Source organism: Anas acuta, chromosome 8 (genome assembly GCF_963932015.1).
Source record: "Anas acuta chromosome 8, bAnaAcu1.1, whole genome shotgun sequence".
In the NCBI taxonomy this organism is placed as follows: domain Eukaryota; kingdom Metazoa; phylum Chordata; class Aves; order Anseriformes; family Anatidae; genus Anas; species Anas acuta.
In genome coordinates, this window is record NC_088986.1 from 26,896,248 (window position 1) to 26,922,013 (window position 25,766).

Below are 25,766 nucleotides of genomic sequence, written 5' to 3' on the forward strand. Positions count from 1 at the left end.
GATCAGACCAAAAAGAAAAATTGATGCTTCACCGCTGTTAACCTGGAAGGATGAAATATAAACATGTTGTTATGACAAATGACGCAGTTAAAGATACTGAAACATCGATCAGGTTTTTTAACATGCTATAACTTTTACTATTATTATTAAGTCTAACAGTCTTTACAACCAGCTGATATAAAAATGCCCAGAAACAGCATAAAATACATATTTCAAAATACTTTAGGAATGAATATTGAATGAAAAACTGCTGAGCTCCAGAATATCTATATTCCAGACTTTTCACAGATGTACCTATAAACAATTTCTTCCTGTTTGCCGTAAATAGTAGATGTCATTAGATATTTTCTACACGAAAAGAGTAATGTCTGGTCCTTCATAGCTTTCCTACAGTTTCCTCATTTCTGTCGAGGCATTGTGTATATATAGCACAATATGAGCCAAGAGCTTCAGGAATAATATTTGATTTTAGTCTATTTCTTGACAGTGAACAAGGGTTGTTGTATATCTTGGTCTATTGAAAATAAATGAAAAGGACTAATCATCTATGGTTTAACTGCTCTGAAGCATGGCCTTAAAACCATCTTCAAGTTTGTATGTTCTTTCCAACATAGCAGGGATACTTGACACATGAAGGATGTTTGTTTTTAAACTATTTTTTTCTGCTGCTGTTGATAATGTATTAATTCATCTTACGGGGGATAATGCAAATCATTCATGGTGCAATTTTTCTGTAGGAGAAATTTATTATTTGAGATACCTTGCAACATGTAAAGAGTCTATAAATGCCCCCTGGCTTTGAAATACCCCATTTGATTGCTTCATTAAAACATTTATTATGGAAATTCTTTCTCAGGATGTTTGTAGGGTGTTATTTTTTTTTTACTGAAGCCTCGCTATTAGAGGCAGAAATGCTTTAGTAACCCCATATTAGTTGTGGCGATACCTAGTGCCATTGCTGCTGGCAGTGGTAGGACCTAGCTGTGTTAGGCCCTCACATGTCCGAGGGGTTTGCATGCCACCAGCACTACAGCACTGCTGGTTGAGGGCCCTTTGCCTGTGCTGGTAGGGAGTAATGTATTTTTGTCTCTTGTTCCCCTTTTCTCCCAAGAACTAGACTAATGTAGGAACTGTTTTAACACCTGGATAGATGTACTGCTGTGCAAACTTGAGCATGTGGCCATGCTTTTTTATCGCAAAGAACTTCAATCTGTTCCATGTTAGTACCTGTCTTCTTATTTAAATAAAATGTACATTTGGGACTGTCCTGTGTAATTGACAATTTTATCATAGACATCTTGGATGGAGAGGCATTTGAGTAAGTGGTTATATCTTAGTTTGCTTGCTGCCTTTGGACAGTTCCTGCTGTAACTGCAGAATAGGGTGCTTAAACATGCAGTGGTATGTAGGTTTTTTTTTTTTTTTTTTTTTTTCCACTTTAAGGTCAGGTCTAGTGACCTCATGAAAAGACTTGGTTGATACCCGAGGTCATCTGTATATAGCTACGTGTTATTCAGCATACAAGCTAGTGGGAGTTATAATTAATTTAAATTTCAAGTATTTTATATTATTGGGCCTGTATAATACTGTCTTCCTGAGTTAATCTGTATTTGGAAGTCTCTGATGAATACAGTCTGTATATCATTAAAAATTGTAAGAAGAATGATACTGTAATTTTTACCTTCTTAGGGTCCAGAAAATAATAGAACATTCATTGGTTTTACTAGGGGGAAAAAAGCACAACTACTTATTTCAGAATATATGACACTAGGTTATACGTCTGCAAAATGTGTGCTAAGCTTCCACTAAAATATATTTTTCAGCACCTTGCAAGTTTCTCACAAATTATTTTAGAGAAGGATAATGCTGATGTATCAGGCAACAGTGGGGAGATGGTCAAGATAAGATAAAATGCTGAGTTTTGTGAGGACTGCTATATTGTGCTTTTTTGCATGTATTAAAATTATCTAAACATTCTTATATATACATATAACATCCATTTTACAAACTGATTATAGTTCGATTCATTTTAAAAATCTAATTCCATAGTGCAAGAGTAAAACAAAGTACAAAGGTATGAATGAAGTCATAGAATACAATTCATGTATTAGTGTTACCTTTGTGATTATGTACTGTGTTTCCTAGTAGACAGTCTTTCTAGGGCTCACGTAATCTTGGAAACACGGAGTGAAATCTGTATATGTTAATGTATATTTGTTGCAAATTTTAAAGTATTTTTGGACAATGTACCATGAGGCTATTGTAAGTACTAATTTTAATATAGGCTTTGTCAAAAGAAAAAGTATGACAGTTCTGTTAACAAATGAACATAAAAACAGTTAAAAAAAGATAAATAAAAAAAAAATGTCACAGCAGCGAAAGGTTAAAATATTCTGTGGTGTTCCAGAGGAATACAGAATATTTAATTTTTAAGTTTCTTAAAATGAAAATAGAATTCCAGGCTAATTAGATTGTCCATTTCTTTTCTCCTGTCTTATGTGAATAAAGTATTAGATCAATACTGTTTAATTTATGTGCTGAACAGAAAAAAAACATCTTAATCTCCATTCTCTTGTATTTCCTCTGTCTTAGGTTCCTAAACCGGTAGACTATTCGTCACAACTGTGGTGAGTCTTTGTCTAATCTTATAAGAAGCATCTCTTTGACAGAAGTGGTCATAGAAAGATAATTGCTTATTACAAATTAATTTACGAAAACAGCACCATGCATTGCCTAAAAGTGTTTCTGATGTAATAATGTGCTTAATGATTTTGACATTTTGTTTACAAGTTTGTAGCCTTAGTCCCAGAGGACTGAAATGGAATTGTAAGAGATGGTTATAATATGAAGCATGCAAGTACATCTTACATGCTAAGGAACTAAAGAGAAGGATTAATGTTAAATACATTTGGTCTTGTGAATAATTCTGCTTTTCCTTATAAACAAGCACACATGTCTAAGCAGTGTAAGAGGACAGTGTATCAGATCTACAGTTACTGCTGGTCTGGTTTGTGAGTGGAATTCAGCCCACCGCCAGAATAGATACATCCTGATTCTGAGAGAACAGATTAATCATCACTTGTGTTCTTTGACTAGTTTTAGAGTTGATCATTTAGAGATGAATTCTGAGTTCCTCTAGCTTGCCTAAAGAGAAATCAGAATCAGATGAAAACATTGATTTTTCGCAACAAGCCATATAGAATGTTTAACATCTCAAATTCTGTATTTGTAATTCAATTCTAACACTTGCTGTGTTTCTAATTGGGCATCACTGTGATCAGTCTTGATTTTCTAAGATTTTGTAAAACTTAGCTGAAAAATTACTTGAGGCTGCAAAAGTCCTGTATTGTGTGATAAACTTCAAAATGCATTCTTCCTGGTGTGTTTGATAAAATAACTTCAAGATCTTTTTTAACTGATACTGATATATTAGCAGGAAATTTTTCAGAGCAGTGGTCTCTGACATTGACTGCTTTTAGATTATTTTCTAAAATGGTAAAATCAGCATCGTTTCCTGTAAGGTAGGTCACTTTCCCCCTCTTCAGTTATCAGCTTAGCCTCTAGTTTTGCAGTGTCTACAGACAGCCTCTTATGAAGTCCCTCCCAAACTGGCAAGGCGTGGAGCAAGGGCACAAATCTACTTCTGCAGTCAGACTGCAGAATCGGTGACTTACTGTCTTACCTTCTGTGGTGATTTTACCCTGCTGGACAGCTGAACTCCACCACACTGCTCTGTCACTCCCCCTCCTCAAAGAAAAAGACCTTTTCTAACTAAGGATTTCTCCACCCCCATTGCATAGCTTCTTTGCACTTCACTGAAAGTCCTGGAATTAGCATTCAATCCCAATTGATGTGTTTGTAGATCACCATCTCGTGCAGAATATCGTGACTCTGCACTGCATGTTTGGTAGCTATCTTTGTACCTTCAGGAGGACTCAGACAATTTTGCTTTTCTGTGTTGCAGGTTTGCAGGAGCAATGGAAAGATTACAAGCAGAGAGTGAACTTATTAACAGAGTAAACAGCACTTACCTGGTGCGGCACAGAACCAAAGAGTCAGGAGAATATGCGATTAGTATTAAGTAAGTGGGATAAGGTCTACAGAAAGTTTTTCTGTTTTCATTATGTTTAAATAACTCAATATTTGAACTTCATAAGGAAAGAAATAAAGTTTTTCAATTTATATGACCATACACTATCTTTAAGAGTCAATTTAGGAAAACTGAATGCATTTGTCAGCAAATTCAGTAAAAAGTAGTAGTTTTATAGTGTTAGTATAGCAAACAGGTATACGAAAATGATGGTATAATATGTTGTGTAAAACTAAGCTAGTGTTTGAAGTGTGATAAGGTCTGCTTCTTTTAAGCAACTGTCTTCAGTAGAAATTTGTTAAAACTCTGCATTTCAGAAAAACACGTTCATAAAATTCTACGGACAGAAGTTATCACGAAGGTCTTGTTTGCTTTCATATTGATTATCAGCATGAATTTAAAAGCAAGCAAAATGTGGGAATTCCAGATTAGAACAATTAGTTGCAACTTCTTTTCTGAATATAGATTACCTCTTCAGCTGTACTTTAATAAATATATTTGGTTAATTAGATGTCAACTTTGTTTTGGCACGGATATACATTTTGTCCTAAGAATTTATTTGTATAGTGTTACTGGGGCAGGCCCTCAGGTAACTATTGATTGCCTCTGATTAAAAACACATTTATATTCATAAGTTATTCATTGCCCACAGGTACAATAACGAAGTGAAACACATCAAGATTTTAACAAGAGATGGCTTTTTCCACATTGCAGAAAATAGAAAATTTAAAAATTTAATGGTAAGCATTGATTAGGTTTTTAACAAGGTGTGATTTTTGTGTAACTTGATGTTAAAGTGTCTGCTGCTTTGGTCTGTAGAATTGCAGAAGGTTGTGAGAGTGAGAGATTTGAATCATGTCCTGCAAATAGGATTTTTTTTAGATGTTTATGTTTTAAACTTTAAGTGATGCTGACAAGTGCTTAATATTATGTATTTAGGGCTGGCTTGTGTACCTTGCAGTGGTGTATGGATGAGAGGAGTAATTTGAATCCCATACATCAGCACACTATAGCATTATGATAAATATTGAAAGCAGAATTTGATGTTTTTGAATATGTTTCAAAATGAACAATGATCCTCACAAGTAGTTAGGTGAAGGTTCCTTGTCCCCACCCCCCTATGTGTCCTGAGAAGCAGAACGATGCCTACTGATGTGTGAGTTCAGAGGGAGAAGGACAGAAGTTGGAGCTGTGTCAGAGAGCCCAGAAAAACTTGGGAGAGCTAATTTTCCTGGTCATGGTACACCAGAGAGAGAGTAAAGAAGTGTATCTGGAGAATGAGGCTGTCTAAACTGCTGATAGCTTAGAAATCCATTTTGGAATAGTCATCTGGGGTCAGTACCAACTAGTCTAAATTCCAGCAATGTGTGGCTGCTTATTCACTGTAAGCTTATTCACTATATTATGTTTAGTCCCATCAGTTAGTTTGCACTTATACTGCAGCCTTTCTGCATGTATATCCAAATTCTCTAAAGCAGTAAAGCAAAATGAAAGACAGTGCAACCTAAGAGCAAGGAGACAAGCTTTAAAACTAGGAGGTCTTAGAAATTATTTTGTTTGAATCACTGACACTCTGTAAAACAAGAACAGTCTACAAGTGGTTTAAAAAAAGAGGGCAAATCTATGTTTTGTGTGACCCCGATTCAAATAAGTGCCCATTAGAATGAAAAGAACATAAAATTCCTGATGAAGAACGCACCAACCTGTTTCCACAATCTGATACCATTTGGCACTTAAAATCCAGGAAGTGTTTAGTGTTAGGGCTGTGGATGCTAGGGGCCTACCACTGGTTACAACAAAGAAATGGTGGCATTTCTCAAATGCATGAAGGAGGTAGCTACTTTGTCTACAAACACTATAAATAATTGCCTGGAAACTGATGAAAACATATGACCACACTAAAATCTTGACAAAGCACATGAGCTGGAGTTGTCCTCCTGGATAACTGCTTCTGACAACGCAGTTTTATGCAGTGATGGAGATTTCAAAATAGAACTGAATGATCAGAAATAAGTACAGTACGCAACCCCCTGGTAAAAAGGCAACAAAAAGAACGTGCATTCCATCAGAGATCTGAGAGGACAAAGTAAACTTGTAGTGTTTACACTGGAGGCCTTCAGGCCTCATTGCTACCTGTTCAGCCTTACTAACATTCAGTTAGGAAAAACTAATTTCATAACTCAGTTTTAGGATATTATAAAGGATGCCCTTGAGAGTTAAATTGACAAGTGATAGTGTAAGTACTGCTTGCGTATGCTGTGGAACCATCTACTTAGTCCTGGATAGATGCAAGAGGAAAAAGTAATCATGGCTGGAAATTGAGAGGAACAAAAGTAGTTTGAGTAGAATTGGGAGCAAAAGAGACATAAGCCAGCAAGCGTGGAAACCATGGAAAGCCATGGAAGCCATGGATTTGCAGTGACAGAATTCTGTATTTTTGGAAAAAATGAAGCAGAACAGCTCTTGCTTGTAGTTTTACATTGTACATAGTACATTTGAAAAACTTTCACGGGAGTAATTAAAATGTGCTGAGAAGTGTAAAGCATGCCTAAGGACATACAGTGAAAAGTCAGCTCAGAGGCTGGTGTGGATTACAGGGATGTGACAGACTTCTTAGAAGCTTGTCCTCACAGGTAGGGGCTGTGGCTACTTACCTGTTTGTAAGTTTACTACTTTAATTTGTGTAATGAGTGTGTAAGACACCAGTTGTTTCTTGACTGTTGCTAGTGTTAAAAGTAAAGGTTTTAAAAGCAACTGAATCATCAAGACCCGAATTTATTCTCAATTTGAAACTATTTTACGTACTTTGCCAATTAATAGAATCTGTCTAGTTGATATTCTTGCTATCTTTCCCAGTCCACATAATTCTCAAACTTGTGGTGTAAAAAAGGTAATAAAATAAATTTCATACTAACTGTTTTTCCATTTATCTGGAAATCTTAATTTAAGTGCTGCTTCTTACAAATCACCCTCTCTGTTGCCTTGGTAATTTCAATGTCTCTTGTACTTGGTGTTATGTGAAAGAAAATTTGGTTGCTGACATTGTGGGTTGCCTGCTATGCTAATGTCAAAGTAACAAAGCGCAAACAGTTCTTATTCTCCTGGCCTTCCTGCTTACTTGTAGTGTCTGGCAGTCTGTGACTATGAACTGTTTAAAGCAGGTGTAGATTTTACTTAGCTTTAAACAGTTTTAGAAGCATTTCCAGAGACATACAACAGCTCACAGCATGGGAAGCAAAGTGTTCCAGAGTTCAGTTCAGAAGATAAGCCTCAGTCTGTTATCACAAACATATGATTTAGGCAGTAATCTTGGACTAAATCATTTGGGAGTAATTTTGTTGGCTGCAATTAATATATTGCTGAACTGATGTGGGTTAATTATTTAGGTTTTTTTTTTGAACTGTAAGGAATTGATTGAATACAGTACAATTTCCTTATTTTGACCCAAGTTTGGCTTGGTCAACTCTTGATTTTAGAAATCTAAATGTAAGAATGGAATGATTGAGGGAGTTAGTGGTAGGAGTGAAGGGTTTGCAGTAAATACACTGCTTTGCGATTGCATTTCTGAAGAGTGAAATCTCACAGTTGAAGTAACATTAATCAAATTAAATATGTTTGCTTATAATTGTCTGGTACTTCTAATCTTATTCCAGTCTCCTAGTACAAACTGTATGATATTGTCATTATTAGAACTGATTCAAATCTAAGCCAGTGACAGGGGTTGAAGGTTGCAAAGAAAGAACATGAGTTGTCAGTATTTTGATGTGTGCTGCCTTCTTTAGAAACTTCAGTAATTTATCTCCTTGGTTACATAAACTATGTGATCCAATTCAATGTGTATATGAAAAAATTTGGAAGTTTTTGGATTGGGCCCAAGGAAAATGTGAAATGCTGTTTTTTTTTTTTTTTTTTTTTTTTTTTTTTTAATGCAATGTACACTACGAAGGAAAAATAATAATGGCAGAACCTTGAAACTTTCATATATGGTCCATGTATCTGCACATCAAGTTGTTGTCTTATAGGCAAGCCTTACATGCCTGTTTGGGGTCTTTGTGCTTATAAATTCATTTGTGGATGACTACCACATATTGCAAAAGAAATTTGGGAAAACAGACGGTTGCTATTATATACTTAATGAACATTGCCTTCAGCCTGACTGCAGAGTAGCAAATACATGCTCAGCATGGCTCAAAGGAGCAGTAAGTGTTGACTCTTGACTATAAAATTCTATAAAAAAAAAAAAAAAGCATATATGTATCATTTGAGTGAAAAATAAGCGTTCACTGTATAAATGTGTTCCTTACTCCAGGGTAAGGATTAAATGACACGTTATTGAATGAGTTGAAGTATAAAATGAACCAATATTTAGGATGCTTGATTTTTATAATATATGTGCTCTGTGGGATGTTGTATATACAAGTAACCTTATTTTATAAAACTGACATTGACTGTGCACCAGAATCTTGAAAAGGATGTGATTTCAGTTTCCAATGACGTTGTTTTTCCTTTCTGGAAGGAACTTGTAGAGTACTATAAGCACCACTCTCTCAAAGAAGGCTTTCGAAGTCTGGATACTACTCTTCAGTTTCCATATAAAGAACCTGAAAACTCATCGGGTCAAAGGAGTAGCAGAACAGGTGGCAACTGTAAGTATTTTAAATTTAAGTACTATTTTCTATCATAAATATTACAAGGGAAAGGTACCCTAAATATCTTCATTTTCCATTTTTGACATATAACCAATTAATATGGTAATGCCTTTAGTTAGGATTTTTTTTAAGCTAAGCAGATTCAGATCTGTCAAGAGGTTTATAAACATGTCTAGCAAGTTTGTCTTGCTGCCAAACATTAAATCTCCTTGATATTCAAAAATCTATTAGGAATTCTGGTGAGAGAATAAATCACATCCTGCCTATTTTTTTCAGATATTTGCTGAAGTGTTAATAAGTATCTGTGACAATTTCTAATCCTTACAAAAGGATTTAAATAAATCAGTCTTGTAGTGCAGCTGTATGAACTAGGATCTCAATAACACCACAAATTTTGTAGATAAACCCACCCCTATTAGATTGACCGTATCATAATTACTTTTATGCTTTCACTTTAACCTTAGATGTTTATTTACAGGCCTGTGTGCTTCTAAAAGTAAATGAACTACTGTACAATGTAAATAGCAATTAAAAAGTTTTGAAATTTAGAAGTAAATTTAAGAGATTTACAATGCACATGGTATCCTTTTTTCTAACACATTACATCTTAAGTGGAAGCTGGCTTGATTCCTAGAACACATGCAAGTTCAGTGTTAATGATAAAAATTACCACATGGCCCACCTCTGGAAAATATATACCATTTCTGTCAAAGAGCAAATATTGCAGTTCTGCAGACAGTGGCTGTAGCTTTGTACTGTACGATATAATACCAGGGAAATAAGAATTGATGGTGATTTTAACAATACGAAGACTCTTGTGAAAGACCATAGAGTCCAGTCTAGTCTTAGTAATGATGAAGCTGGTGGAATTATTTTCATCTGCTGTGTTTGTAAGCTTTTGTTTACTTGCTTGCTTCTCTCTGTTCCATAACATTTCTGTAGCTTCAGAGATTTTCTTCCTCCCCTAATTAAAGTGAAGATAATTTAGGATAGGTAATTGTAAGAAACCATTGTGTCTCTGTGCATTTCATTTACTCTGTCTCTGTATCCTAATTCCTCTTTATTCCTTTTGTTTCTGTTTTCTTTCACTGCTTCCCAGGAGTTCTGTCTGTTTTCTCCCCGCTGTGCTGTGTCTCAGTATATATCTGTTCTTGGTGGATTTCTGTCCCATTTTTTTCTCCCTTTACCTTGTGATCTCTGTTTGCTTTTCTCTTCCTCTTGCCATCGCCTGTGCTTTCTTCATCCATTCCTGCCTCATAGCATTGAGGCTTAAATTGTTGAGACAATAAGCCTTGTCTGGTTTTGTTTGCATTTGGTTGGTTGTTACTGAATGTGAGCAAAACCAGGTTTTCTTCCCTTTCTTAGACCAGTTAGCGTATATCTATAATCTATATTGTCCACCAACCTACTACTCTGTCGGAGCATGAGCTCAATTGTTTCATGCTTCACAGGATTCAATGGAAATGAACGTGGGATACTCTCATTTTAGTCAAGGGGATGAAAAAGTGCATCTCTGCTACAGTAAATTTCAGCCATTTAATATTACAAAGTGTACTGATGAGGAAAGGCAGGTTTTCTCTTAAGCCAAACTGACCAAAAAACTCTCAGCTCTCAGACTTGTGTAAAACCTAATAGATGTCCACGGTTCTCTAGCCTACCTAGATTTACTCTGAATGACACTTCAATTAATGGATTTGACAGTTTTCTTTTAAGTGTCAGCATGTCCCTGTAAATTTTTCTTAAAGCAAAATTTCCCTGATTAGCAGCCCATCTGTGAGTCATGTTGCTCAGTTTTACAACTGTCCTGTTAGTTTTTACGAAGCTGATATTAAAACAACCATGTATTGAGGCTGTGTGAACCCTGCAGGACTGAAGTTGAAAAGGTGTTGATAAACCTTGGGATGCAGTTTTGTTTAAGGAAGGAAACAAGTCATAGGGCAGCAGCTGGACATTAGGGTTCGCTTTGTTTTGGCCCTGAGTGTCAACCTCCACACGGCTGTTTTCTTTGACCTCTTCCCATCTAATTGCAATGCAAAAAAAACCCTAGCTGTTGAAATTGAGAGGGGCATTTTCACATTTTTTGGATGTGTAATTACTCAATATTATACTTAACACATTTTAACAAGCATGAAGTTGAAGCTAATGAATTCCATGGACTTCCTTGGCTTGAAGCTGAATTCGAGTGGGTTTTGGACTACACTATTCATGTGACAGTGTATCTGGGTGTTTTAATGAGGACATGTTTTGAAAAGGCATCAGCTTATTCAAAGCAGCTGGTCTTTAGCATGTATAATTGACAGAATAAGTGGGAAAGTATTTCTGAAAAATATCAGATAAAGTACTGTAGGCTTTGGAGGAGTTGTATCATTTTCTGCAGATAAAGTCTTTGAGCTGTCCTGAAGCTGAATGGCCATAACAAATTAACTTCGCTTTCCAGAACAATGTGAGAAAGGATTGAATTTATTTTTGGTAATTGTCAAGTTTTTACTTGCTCACTGAAGGAAAGAATCAAGTGGCATTTCAGTTTATTTGTAATTTCTGATATGAATCCTAACAAATAACTTTGTAACATCATATATTTTCAAGGAATTTGCTTTTCCTTTTAGAATCTTTTTTAGAATCTTTGTTCTTAAAAAAAAAAAAAAAAAAAAGTTTTCATTCTGTGGAAACATAATTTTGCTTCCCATTTTAATTAGAAGTTCTTCTAGTCTTAGATAAGTCATCCACTCTTTTGCACACTTTTAATGTGGTTGTAAACGCTGTTAGACATTTCCTTTTCTCAATATAGAAATTCAAGTTAATTAAGATGACTTTTAATTTTTCAGTTCTAGGCTTTTCTAGGTGTAGTATGATCATTTGTGTTTTTTTTTTTTTTTTTTTTCTACGCAGAAATGTTAATTCTTGCATTAGGTTTGAGGAGTGATCAACCTTTTAATGAAACGAAGGCAAACATGGAAAAGAACAGTTGACATTCCTTCTGCTAAAAGAGTTCTTGGCATTTTATTCTAATCTGCTGATGCAGAGCACAACTGAGAAATCTGCATCTTTGTGAAACTTAGTTTTAAATGTACCTAAATTATGATGCCAAATATTGAATGACTGTTTTTATCAACTGTAGACTAGGAAGGATGTACGTTAATAACATCATCGTATGTGCATTAAATGTGTAAATGTGACATCTGTTGACAAAGTAAAGTAAAACAAATGTCACCTTAGACCATACACGAAGGCCAACACCAAAATTTTTACCAGTGACATCTAGGAAAAGGCTGGTTATCTGTAGAAGGCTTATAGGAGTCCCTTGCCCACACAGGTTTAGTGGACTAGAATTGTGCAAAAAATCAAACTGTCAGTTATATCACAGGGAAAAGTTCTGAAAAATGAAGATGTGTATGGACAGGAAAGGACCAGCTACCCCCCCTGTATAGTATCTAACATGTAGTAATGTGATAGTTTTGCTGTGTCATCACGCTACTGTAGCAATAAGGCAGTTATCCTGAAGAATGGATGCACTGCTTGAGCAAAGGTGTCTTTTTGGTTTGCATAATGCATTTCCACGCAGAGTTGTCACCTGGGGTTACTGGGTCCAGTATAAAGATGTTCCTCAGATAACCTCATGCGTTCTCAGATAATCCATTTAGTTTTAGAGGCAGAGAAATGTTTGTTACTGTGAATGATCAGAAGGCAGTTTTTTAGTGTGCAAGAGGCCCTGGGGTATGTTTCTTTTGTATTTATTACTTTCAGGTACTAACCCATAGATTATGTACATGAAAATATATTTTAAATATTGGGTGTTATTTAAAGGCTAGACTATTTATCCAGTTGAGGACAGACTTTCCAAGTGCACAGCTGGGAACAAATATCCCAACTTATTTAGGTTTTGCATGTTATATGATGATAGGGATCTGCAGTGCTTCTTCAAAGGAGTGACAAAATGAGAGAACAGGGCAACAAAATATAGTTCTACTCGTGGCCATTTAACTCCATTCCAACTAGTTCTGCGTTTAAAAATATGGTGACAGGTCATCCTGGGTTTGTTGGCAGTAGTGCAAATACATCTGTGATGTTCACCTGTGGAAGCTGTTACAGTGAGTAGGGATGGTTTGCTGGCTCTGCCTGGTTCAAACTTAGGCCTGTTTCGTTTGCTTGGGGGTTTTCACCCAAGTATGGGAGAACTGCAAAAATGAGAAACCCTGTTTGGTCCTTAGACAGTACCATTGAGGAATTGCTATTGATCTTAATTGTTATCAGGGCAAAAGGCTTATTTTTTTTTCCACGTGCATATTATTTAGACCCCATTTCAACTGTTGCATTGACTATATTCCTACTTAAGGGCATGTGACTCTAGTCTTTTTGGGCTCAGGAGGAATTCTTTTATATGCATGAGTGTCTGCTTTTGTACTCTTATGAAGTGGGGCACAAAAAATAAAAAGAAAAAAGTTATATTTGCAAGAGTCTGCAGTTTTAATTTGCTTCTCTGAAACCCTGAATGAGTGTCTCCTTTCTACCTTATTCTTTGAAAAATGCAATTGTTAAAAATTAAATCATAGATCCAAATTTTCTAGTTATTATAGTCAATTTCCTTCCAGACATCCTTAGTAGGGAACCTTAGTTTCCTTATTATCAATGAATTATATAGTTAAAAAGCTATTATTTAAATCTTGTGCCAATATTTCAATGTTCTTTTGCTTGTCTCTTTTTCTCTTTCTTTCTCTAAGCCCCCTCTTTGTTCTGTGGGTTTTCTTTTGTAACTCCTCCAGACTACAGCTTTGTTCCCCCTTCCTCCACTCCTTTCTGGTCAGGTACTGCTTTACTGCTTTTATATTCTGAATTTGTTTCTGTTTATTTCTGTGTGTCATGCGAGGGAAGGGACGAATTTAATATTTTAGTTCTTCCGAGTCCAAAACCAGCGTTATTGCATGTTATTCCTGAAGTGGAACAAAAATCAAACTCTTAAACTTCTGAAAAAGTGTATGTTACAGTAAAGGAGTTTGAATAGCTGTTGCAAAGGTCACTAGTTGCACCAGATTCAATCAGTGATCAATCAATTGACTATTAATTTGCTGTGTAACTGTGGCATTTATACATTGTATTTTAATGTGTTGGTTCAGTTGCACAAATTTAAAAAATTCAGTGCTTGTAGGTAAATAATATTTTCGTCCCATCCCTGCAGCAAATCGTACTGCAGAAATGTTTTAGAGCATAGTAGTCTTTTTTTGTAGAAAGTGTTTTCTTTAAATTCTGCGTTAACACGACTATTAATTTTATCCATCTGTTTCCAAATATTGTTTTCTTGATTCTTATTTAACCTTCTTCGGCTTTAATAAATGCAAACATTTTAAAATGAGAGTGCATAGAAATGCTTGAATTAGTAGCAGTAGCAGCACTAGTCTCAATTAATGTACCAGAGCAATTATGACCTGTTCTGGTCTCTAAGACATAGTCTTCAAAGATGTGAACTGAACTGCTGGACAATTTGAACGGGATTTTGCTAGTGGGAAGGTAAATGCCTTTGAGGAACATCCAGCAGGAGGTACTTATATAATGTAGCAGCATTCGCTCTCATTCCATGTACTGCCTTCCGTGTGCACGGGACAGAGGGACTGCGAGGCTCTCCAAATCAGGACTGAGGCCAGCTCTGGCACTGGGAAAGGGAGGTGGCTGCCATGCACGAATCCAGATGCAGTTGTAATCAAAGTCTGGCTAGAAGATGTGAATCGGTGTGTTTTATTTCTGTCCCACCAAGGTGGTCTAAATTGCTTAGGGCTCTGAGGAGGATTCTCAAGGTGCTCTGTAGTTTCTAGAGGGAAGCCCATGTAGGTGGCAGCTCAGGATGGTTAGTGTGTTTAGTTGTGTTGGCAGTGCCTTCAGCGAGCCCTCCCTTGATTCATGCCAGGCTCTTCAGTCACAATGTCCTTTGCTGCTTTGAATGTTGTGGCTCTCAGGCTCACTGTTCTTTGAGTTCATTTCTTCAGTTCCTATCTGTAAGGATGTGTCCTTATATTATAGTTCTTTTTGGAGGACAGATACTTACTCCCTTTCAGTAGTCACAGCATTGACTGAGAATACAGGCTGTAAGGCACTCTTCCAGTTAACATTTATTTACGTAAAGGGACACATCTGTAGAAAAGATGAATAAAAAGCTGTTTTGGCAGAGCTGTTTATCCTATGGTCATAATATTCAGCTAGAATGTCGGAAGCTCTTGAGTCCTATTTTAGTCACAAACACAAAGGAGTTAAGTTTTGGTACTTTATTGCAGGTGAGTACTGTGAGCATGTGGCAGTCACCTTCAGGGCCAGGATAAAAGATGACCTGTCTCTCCTTCAGTTGCATGATACTTAATCACAAAGGCACTCTTACTGGGTCTGTGTTCCATGGAGTGGGGGGGGAAGTCATGAATTGGCCCACAATGACAGACCAGCAATCAAGAAATCAAGGCTCAGGGTTACTTTGAGCCTATCACACAGTCCTGTATATTCCCACATATGATTTCAACAAATAATAATATTTCTTTTTTCCCCTATGAAAAACTACTTGTTTGGAAAATTCATAAATAACTAAAAATAAGTAAGGATTCCATGTCTTCTATATCACATTGTGCTTCATGAAGTATTTCTTTACACAAGTGCAGAGTAATAAGGGAAAACACTAAGCAGTAATTCTTAATTTAAGCTTATATACCTGTTTGAGTGGTATTTCATGTTTTGATAGGCTACAATACTTTGTATGTTCTTAGTAATGCTCTTAAAATATGCAAAAAAAAAAGCTTACATTAAATAAATACTTTTTCTTATAATATATATATTTTTTTCCAAAAATGTATCTTCAGAACTGTCCTACTTCTGCTGAGATGTGGAAGTTGGTAACACACAAGAAGAGTTTAGCTGGCTGTTGAGCAGTACTGGAGGTGCTGCCCATGCCTGCATAATAGAGCTGAGGTTTGGTTAAACAGTTCATGAAAATGTACATGGCTTCAAGGTGCATGGAAGCTAATTAGAGCAACCCTTGGGTGCTATGGCAGTGACCCTTGTGGAATTTAGGCACAGGCAGAAATGTGAGCTAATCCCATGGAGCCTCTTCTGTTTGCATCCTAGTGGCTTCAACGTTGGACCAAGCTAGTATTAAAATTTGTTGGCAGCCCATCTATCTCATTGTCATTGTGAAACTTGTCCAGTATGCTCCAGTGTGAGGCAAAGCTGACTGCATTTCCCTGTCTTCTCTTTCTGTTGTCTGAAGGGAAGGCTGGATTAAGCAAAACTGTATTTTTCCCTTTTACAGATGTACCTTTTATTCACTTCCCTTGGATTTCTCCAGTCTGTTTTCTATTCATTCTCCCAGTATCTCCCTCCTAATATACGAGGTCTTTTTTTATTACTCCTTCCTTGATAGTTTTGTTTTTTTCTTGGTATTTCTTTTTTTTTTCTTCACATTCTCCTGTTGGGCCCTTTCTTTCCATCAATCTCTGCTGCTAATCCTTTCTCTCCTTCCTTATTCTCCCTGTACCCCCTTCCTGTACCTACTTCTGTACCTGACTCAGTGTTTCTACTCTTTCCAATCCATGTGGGCGTCCTTTCTGCATGCTGTCTTCTCTCAAGATTTACCCAGGGACAGCTTGGATTGGGATTTCAGGACTGATATCTCTGTTCAAGTTTTTTGTGACTGTCACCAGAGAGATCGGGTTAATAGTTTTCCAAAAGAAACACTGGGAATTCTCCTGTATTCCCTAATTGACTGGCTTCCTTTCATATATTTCCTGTAACAAACATCTGTTATTTGAAAATCTAGATATTGGATTCTAAATTAATCTAAATTCTGCTACTTCCTGTCTCAAGGCTTTATGCTTTTGATTTTTCTTGCTTTTGTCATGTTTTCCTCGCTGGAGTCACAACTTGAAAAAGAGTTCTCCTCCTCCTCCTCCCCACATCTGCCCTACTTTATTTTCCTACCCTAGTTCTCCTTGGTATTTTCCCTCTTCATTATTTGTCCACACATTTCTTCCATCTGTCATTTTTTCCTTCTGTGTTTTCCCAAATTCGTTCATCTTTGCCTCGTGTTACCTTCTTTCTTGCCCATTTTCCTCCTTTCTAGAACATGTAGTGATACGCTGTTGCCCAGAATCACTCCCTGCTTCTGCAAATCTGACAGTGATATTGCTGCGCTTGTAAATGGTTACCGACACTACAACCAGTAGCTCCTTTCTTATTTTCCTTTTCAAAACAATTTCTGCCTGTGCTGTGCCCTCTCCCTTCAAAATTGATTATTGAAATCCTGATAAGATATAGGACATAATATTGATGTCAGGATCTAAACAAATAATGTCTACAGCTGACTTGCATAGAGGGGAAAAAGTATGTTTGAGCTTTAACACACCTAATATATGGCCTAGATTTTTACGATGGCTTCATGCTGTAAACACGAGCACTGTGAGAACTAGATTCTTACTGGTATTTCCTGAGGACAATTGGGAAATTTTAAGAAATTGGAAAAGGTTCTGAGGGGGAAAAACCATGATTTTATGTATAGTGTAATGAAGTCATCCCTCGTGACTATACAAAAAATTATTTTGAAATCTTTTCAGATGGAAGCTGGCTTGTGCATATAAATTTCTACCTACAAAGGTGTACAGTGGAAAACTGCAAAATAAAAGGCATTAATATATCTGTGTGTGTGGTTTTTATATATCAATGCTTTGGCCAAATATTCAAATGTTAAAGTGTGAGAGTAGTAGATGTTTTTTCTAGGCTGATCATTATCTCCTAGCTGCCTCTGAGGAGGCTGAGGGGTTATTAGGACATCCTACAAGAGGGTAAAGATTTTGGCGGAGGATGTCTTCAGATGAGATTTTTTTTCCCTACGTTTGTTACTTTAAAATATTCTACAACTCTTTGTTGCTTAAAATATCTGTGCTTGACATTGGCAAAATCCTTACATACTGATGTAGGTTGAATATTGTGGGTAATAATTTCACTGAAACTTTGGAAATTTTTTAATAGTGTTGTTTTGTTGTTGAGAGATTTGTAGAGCAGATTCACTGGTGATTTACAGAATAAAGTCCTGAAAAGAGTGAGAATATATTAGCTGGTGTTCATGCAGGTTGTAACAAACGATCTATACAAATATGCTGTGGACACTTTAATTTTTTTTTCTCATGCTGATGTTAACTTCCAATTTGATGTGCATTAATATTTAACTGGGGAAATGTTTCTGAAGGAACAGCACCTTATTCTGTTTTGCTTCATTAGAGGGGTAAATGTAAACCAACAGTAGCTGCTAATAATTCATTTAGAAAGAAACTACTGACCAGTAAAATATGTTGATGCATGTAACTGGCAGCAAGTTTTATTATGAAACACAAAAATACAATAATTTCAAATGTGTTTAGCAATTTGGGGGATGAAAGTTATTTTCTTACGGTTTATTAAATTTGTTTTTTTTCTAATAATAGCAAACTATAACAAATCATTAATCCCTTCAACTTTTACCATTCACCTACAATGAAACCTTCTTGATATCTTTAGTGCAGATGCTTTCATATTTCCGTAAAGTTAATGTCAGTGTATGTTGTCATGAAATCATGGTCTTATATTTTACAGTAATGTTATTTACCTTATTTAGCTGTCAATTAACAAATTCTAATAATACCAACTTCTGTTTTGTTTCAGTGTTAAGCCCAAAGGTGATAGGCATTGCCATAGCCAGGTATGACTTCTGTGCAAGAGACATGAGAGAGCTGTCCTTATTGAAAGGGGACGTTGTAAAAATTTATACAAAGATGAGTGCGAATGGCTGGTGGAGAGGTGAAGTAAATGGAAGGGTATGTTGGTTTTGTCTTATTTGTCTTATTTGTGTTGCCTTCACTGTGGGTGATTTTGTAAAAAGGTGTGTTCCTATATTGTTGCACCTTGTGTATTTAAGAGACAAAAAAAGGTTTGCATGTTCTCATCTGCTTCATAGTAGCCAGGCAGCACTCCTGCCAGCTAGCTTTCCCAGCATCTAAATTAATTGGTTATTTAATGTAACCTGCCAGGCTGAATATTTGGACAAGATTATATGGTTGGAAGATAACCAGGATTAATAGTACAGCTACTGCTGACTTTTCTTGAAATGTTGCACATGGATTTGGGGGAGGGGAGGTCAGAACCTCAGGATCTCTTTGAGTTCCTGGTGCTGGGAGTCTGGTTTGCAGTTTCGTGCAGGAGGATTGCCACCTCTTTACTAGACTATAATGCTGTGGAATCAGCCATGGATTTTTAAGAGGCTTCTGCTTTTGATCTCTTAAAAAGAAAAAAAAAAAAAGTTCCGATTAAAAAAAAAAAGTTCCGATTAAGTGGTGTATACATTCTAGTAGTGTTTTTTACAAAGTCACTTCATGCTGCACCCTTGAGACTTGCCTGGCTTTGAATGTATGGAAACAAGGTTTCAGTTCTGACCTACAAAGACTATATTGTTTCAATCTTATTGTATTGCTACTTAATGCATATTAGTCAGGAGAATTCAGGGCTGCTGTTTACTTGTCTAAAGAGCTGAGATGCAAGGTCAAGGAATGCCTTTTTTCTCTCCTGTTTTATAAGTGGACTGGAGGAAAGCGGACTGTATGGACACTGGAAATGAAAGTTGCAAGTCCAGTAGGAGAAGATGAGGGAGCATAAGTCCAGATGTAGTGCTTTAAGCAATTTAGAGATTTTTTTTTAAATGTATGTGGAACTGGTTATGATCTTAAAGTGAAAACAGGCAAAAAGAAATAAGGAAGAGGAAGTGATCACTCCATATCCTTAATATGTCAAAGAAAATGGAGCATCCCATTCCAAAGTGGCTACCTGCTTCCTAAAAGACACCCTGTTGTACACCAGAATTCCTTCTGATGGCTTTCACAGCCCGGCCTTGAGATTATAAGATCTAAGATCACTGCTGTAGATACTTTGGTAATGTAGTCTCAAAAAATGCTTATGCAATCACTTGTTCCAGTTGTGTTCTAGGTTTGGTTTTGAGGTCTTTCACCAGTGTTAAATTAACTTAAGAATAAAGTCTGAATGAAAAAACGAAGCGAATAGATAAGACAATAATACGACATTGCTTCTCTGTGTGTCTAATATAATCCTTATTTGACACATCATTAATTTCAGAATAGAGATAACTTTGTAAGTTAGGAAGTGTAAAACAGTGATCTCTGCCTTCCGGTTCTGTTTAATCTAAAAGTCCCATTGTCAGCAGCGGGACCCAACTCCATGTAATGCAATGGAATCGGTCGCTGTTTCCTTTGTAAGGTGATTCTCTGGACCTGGCCAAAGCCTGTGAAATACTTAACTTCCCATCTGCATGTTCTAAAGGTAGCAGCATCCTGTCTATAGTAAAAGCTACTTCTGCTCCTGACTTTTCTAGCTGTTCTTTTCCTAAATGCATAGACCTACAATTTGGGCAAAGGTGTTTTTTTCTTTTTTTTTTTTTTTTCTTCAAGTGAGGAGGCATTTAGTCTTGAAATCATCATATCTATAAGTTACTCTTTTAAAATTATTTTAGAATAATCAATCTAACTGTGGCAGGTCAGTCATGTTTAACTTTGTATTGTTATTCTTATATTTACTGAACGGATCCATTCTTTTACCTAGTTTGGCTATTAAAAAATGTATTTTGTTGTGCTTTTTTCTTTTTAGGTGGGCTGGTTTCCATCTACTTATGTTGAAGAGGACGAATGAATTAAATTTTCCTCTGCTGACCAGCAATTTCAGGGATTGTAAAATTTAATAACTTTAAAGTGTTACTGGTCTTGTTAAGTATTTAAGCAGCAGCGTTTTTGTCTGTCTGAACCTTCCAGTCTTAATGTTGGGATTTATAATGAAATTTGTGCTGACAGAACATTACCTTGCCCAGAGCTGTGCAAGAAACAACCTGACACTTTGCCATCACTGGGGATCAGTACAAAGTCCAACCTTCGCCTTCCCAGAAGATCTCTGGAAAACAAATTTCTTTATTCTTATTTCTCCCTGTAGTACACCATGAATACTAGCTATGGCTGAATACTAGGTCTTTAGACCTTTAGAATAATAGACTTTAATAAGTCTATTTTCTTCTAGCTAACATCTGTGATGATGGTACAAGGAGATGAAGGCTTACTATTCCTTATCGCTGCATGCAGAAAACAGAGTTCAGTCATTCCAGTAGGCATAGACTTGTCTTGAAACATCAAACTACCTTACTTATCACCTTCTAAACAGTTTGACACTCAAAAGCAAAAACAAAACAAAACAAAACCAAAAAAACACCTGAAGGAAACAAATGTAGTGAATATGAATAGCATTCATGCATATATAATTATAACTGAATTCTTTGAGGCCCTGCCTAAATGTTCTAACAATTTTTTTAAAGAGAGCATTTTAAAAAGGTGTATTGACAAGGTGTTGCCGTTGAAAAATCAATGAAGCTGGAATTCTGGAATCTGTCTTATTCCAGCTGTTTTGTGTGTTTTTCATTTAAGCAGCTGACCGTAAAAGTGCAACCGACAAGATTCATTTTAAAGTTCTGAGCATTAGCATTAAATATTGTAGTGCAAGAGCCTGTAGCAGGATATACTGATGCAAGATGATTTTACTTTTCAAGAACAAAATTGTTTATCTTAACATCATGGTTGATTCAGTTAAACTTTTTGATGCTTCCAACTATGAATGTTTTTTTCATGGTTAGACAGGAGCTTCTATTCCTAATTAGGAGATGGAGATGGACACCTTTTGTGCTCGTCCATGGTAACGCAGAGGGGACTCACAGAGTAGTGTGCCTGTTCCTCTCTTGTCCTCTAGGATGTTAATGGCAAGGCAGTGAGTGGTCTTGTTGTGGTATTGTGAATATCCCCCATGTATACAGATCAGTTAGCTTGAAACATCAGGCCTCAAAGTGGTGTCTACCCCTTGGGTGAGGCAGTAATTTGAGGTATTTGTAGTGTTAGAAGGGCTGTAAATTAAAAGAAGTGTGGGTGATGCCTTCAGATGTGCAATTTCTAATGTTTACGTAATTTCTAACCCAGTTTGAAAACTTCCGAGAAAGTAAAGCTCTTAAATGTGTTTTTCTTCTAAGACCAATTTGTCTAATCAAGGAAGTGAATTCATTCTGTTCCACATTCTCTTCGTTTTTCCCTGTCCCCTTCTCACACAGGCATCGTGCAATTAGTGTGCACTGCACAATTGAACACTGCAAGTTTTCCCACTGTACAAGCAGCATCGTGTCCACTGTCCATCCACAGAACAGAATCCGCGCTAGTATGTGTTTTAGATTCCTGGGCTGCCCCCAGTGTTCTCTGCTTCTTTCTGGCCTCCTTCTGGCCATCATGAAGAACCAAGCACAGCACAAAGGATGACAGAAATCCCCTCCTCTCTGCAACTGTCTAATCCATGTGCTACACCTAGCATACACTGCTGTGACCAGGTGTAAGTGAGGATCTGCAAATTAGAAATCTCCCACTTGTGAGATTCAGCCTTGCCGGTGAAACTCTGCTCTTAACTTTTCAAGGATTTACCTCAAAATTATGTAAACTGTGATTATGTTAATTACTTGATGGAACAATTCAGAGCATTTGTAAATATGTACATTTTGTAAATTATCTGTACAGCAGTGTAGTCTAGGATACCCTCTGATGACTCTCTGATCATGTTTTGCCATACAGTTTTATTGTCTGTTGTGAGCCTGATTCTATATTCCTTAAGTAGACAAAACTGATCTTTCACAGTTTTGTCTGCTCAAAGGGTAGAGGAATACGCTCTAGATCTGTGAAGTGTTCAGTGCTTTGCTGTTCTATAGTCCTGAGAAGAGGCAATTTAATTCAGTGAGTTAAAAAATACATCAGTCATTTTTGACAGCTTGGTTTTAGAATTATTTTGAGTAGTCTCTTCATCCTAAAGTTGCTGTAAAGCTTCTAAGCAATTCGTGAATCCAGTAATCGGCCTAGGAGAAGAATGAAAGCCATAGCTCAACTTACTTTTGTGGCATAAATCTACACATTGTCTGTGTTTAATGCCCTGTGTTAATTGAGTTAATGCTGCAACTTAAACTGTATTTTGAGTACCAAAGACTTCCTAAATACTCTGGAGTGTCTCTTTCATGTGCTGCTTTTGCTTGTATGGAGGTTTTGTTGTCATGCAACGATGGAGTTACAGTACTTTGTAATATTTTGTAAATATGTTAAATATAATAAACTGGTTAATTTTTTTGTTTAATGTTACGTGTCAAAATATGTAGTTGGCTAGTATGAAGGTTGCTCTTGGTTTGTCGAACTTCCTCCTCATTGTGAGTGAAGTCTGATAATGTTTTGGTTTCTCAGATCTGTATAATCCCTGTTTGACTATAAGACTGAGGTTTTTGGGAGCTTTTTGTAGTTGGAATAATTTGTCTTTTGCCACATCCAGGCAAATGGTGGTTTTTGTTTGTGTGTTAGTTCTAGAGAACACCATGCAATCAGTCATATACTACTGATCTTATCTGTCGAAGATGATAACTTGTAGTCTTTGGGGAAAAAAATGGTTGTAAAAAGTTTCCTTTTTATGTCGTGTTTCATAGGAGTGTCCTTCCTCGTCCACCTTCTGCTTCGTCTCTTTGTCATATGTAAATTAACGTACAAATTCAGGTTGAATTGAGCTGAAATCTCAAAATACAGTATGTCTAATTTCATGGGCTACCTGATAGTATTTTCATGGTGTAACCCATTCATACATTTTTTACAATGTAGAATTCATTATTAATATGTTTATAAAAATATTTCTGGACAGGTGAATTAATTCAGCAAGGTCAGTGATGATACAATTGCAGTGTTGTTTCATTGTGTCACTTCTATTTTCCAGTGGCAAAGTTTTTCTTGTGGAACTACCCTTCTAACAGATAATTATTAAACTTAATGAGGCATTTACACGTCTGTACAGATGTAAGGCATAATTTTCCTGTCAGCCGTGAACATACCAGATAACGAAGAGACACACCTAATGTGAGATGCAAAAATGTTTCTCAATTAAATTCTGTTGTTAACAGTATCACACTCAGTCACAGATGTTCTCCTTCCCCTTTTATGTGAGAAGAGATATGTGTCCTCTGATGGGTGAGAAATTGAGAAAGCAGTGAGTACTGTAATTAGGGCATAAGAACCACCTGTGACTGGGTTTCTGAATAATTTCTTCAGTTTTAAGGCTTGGAGACCTATTTGAAAATCTCAGCTTGAAAAGCAACAACAAAGAAATAACGCACACACAAAAGACTGGAACAATGAAAATTATGCCTACCAGAACACCTTTCTCCTCTGCCTCATAGGCAAACTCTAGATACTCTGTGAAGGAGAAGATAAGGTTGATTCTAAAGGTTTTAATAGCTCATAGGAGTAAGAAAGATACGCTGTCTATAAAGAGATGGGCTTGTTTATACAGAATATCCAGCTGTGCACCCAGGCTTTGTTCTGTTGACTTTGATGTTCAGTACAAAAATGCTTGTTTCTAATTCACAATCAATATTTCCAACACTTTAGGAAAAGAAGCTGCAACTACAAGTACAATTTACACACTAATGCTGTCATGCAGATTCACCAAGTGTACTGACACTGCTAGAATCATAGAATATCCGGAGGTAGAAGGGACCCGCAAGGATCATGGAGTCCAACTCCTGGCTCTGCTTCAAACTGAGCTGCTGAGAGCTTCACGTTGCCACTTTCTTTGGAATTCAGATTCTTCTGTTCATAGAGCACTGCTGCTTCTACTTGAGCAAAAGAGTGAACACTGAAAGCTGATTTTGTAATACAGGATTCAAACAGTCTTACTTTCATCTCTAACATGGTGGTGATCATCATGAAACAGGTAAAATCTTGTCAGCCAGGTTACACCAGTTGTAGCACCCTAGGAGCTCTTATGAAAATAGCTGTCTAAGCCAGACCCAGTGTAGCAGGTATAAAAGTAAAATAATAGGTAAAACAGGAGATGCTGTGTATATGTAGAATCGATGGTACTTCAGCAAGCCACAACAGTATCTTTTCATCAGATTCAGTGAGGGCCATCGCTGATGCACAGTGTTGAATCTTTGAATCTATACATTTCAGAGAAAGAAGTTAATACATGTCCTAGCCTTTCCTCAAACAAGTAATAGAATTTTAGCTTTAACCTATGTGGGGGAAGGGTAATTTTGAGTAATTTTGACTTCATAAAGCTGTGGGATGAGATGTTAATGGTACGTACTTCTTCACAAAGTGCTGAAGTGTATGATGCATATATAATTAGATAATAGAAGGTATAGAAAGGATTAAGCATCAGAAATTGACTGCAGAAGGGTGATTCATTGCATTAGCTTAGCAACTTCCTTTTCAAGAACAAAGAATCATTTGTTTTCATAGCAAATGAGATTTGAGTTTCTAATTTAGTTTTATAATTTCTGATCTGCAGTAGTTTATTCTGTCCATTCATTATAAGGATCTCTACTGCTTTACATGACAGTGAAGTTAGATTTTAATTAGTCACCTGTAACATTGGAGCTACTGGTGACTTTTTCTGTGTTACAGTTTATCTGGTAATGTGCTTTTCAGAAAACATGCAAGTTCATTTAAAAATGTTGCAATCTGACCTTAAGCATATAGTTACAACAAATGGCAGGTTTGGAGGTGGCTGTTGGCCAAGGGGCGTGAGGCTGTTTTATTTCTTTCAATACTCTTTTTTTATTATTATTTTTTTTAATAGGGTAAAATGTGTGGCTTTAGGAAGAACAGAAATAGAGAAGATCAGAGAACAAGATGTAGAAAGTTGATACCATACCATATGTGCTAGAAACAGCCTGCTACTAAATTCTTATAAACGATTTCTCAAAGTATTAAATATTTAATGTTAGCATTGGATTGAAAAGAAATTCATCAATGCTTTTGTATTGAAAAACTTTGCTAATGCAGTAGAGGGATCGAGCACACTTGGACTTGGTCCCAGTCATACTAGAGAACTCTATAAATTTATCTTCAATTAGTTTTATTTTTTCCCAAAGCAATTAAAAGGCTTCCTCAAGGAGATGCAATATTGTTCCTAGG

The 25,766-nt window shown here is 36.5% G+C and overlaps 1 protein-coding gene across 4 annotated transcripts in view; it reads left to right on the plus strand.

The window, feature by feature from the left end:
* Window positions 1–22,941, plus strand: part of VAV3 (vav guanine nucleotide exchange factor 3) — a 166,202-nt gene extending 143,261 nt beyond the window's left edge. For all 4 annotated transcript variants that reach the window (XM_068690042.1, XM_068690039.1, XM_068690040.1 and 1 more), the window contains exons 22-27: window positions 2,593–2,627; window positions 3,965–4,081; window positions 4,743–4,830; window positions 8,607–8,736; window positions 18,403–18,554; window positions 20,392–22,941. In XM_068690042.1, the coding sequence (XP_068546143.1) occupies window positions 2,593–2,627; window positions 3,965–4,081; window positions 4,743–4,830; window positions 8,607–8,736; window positions 18,403–18,554; window positions 20,392–20,433 (564 nt within the window). In that variant the 3' untranslated portion in view covers window positions 20,434–22,941. The remainder of the gene's footprint in view (window positions 1–2,592; window positions 2,628–3,964; window positions 4,082–4,742; window positions 4,831–8,606; window positions 8,737–18,402; window positions 18,555–20,391) is intronic.
* Window positions 22,942–25,766: the final 2,825 nt, after the last annotated feature.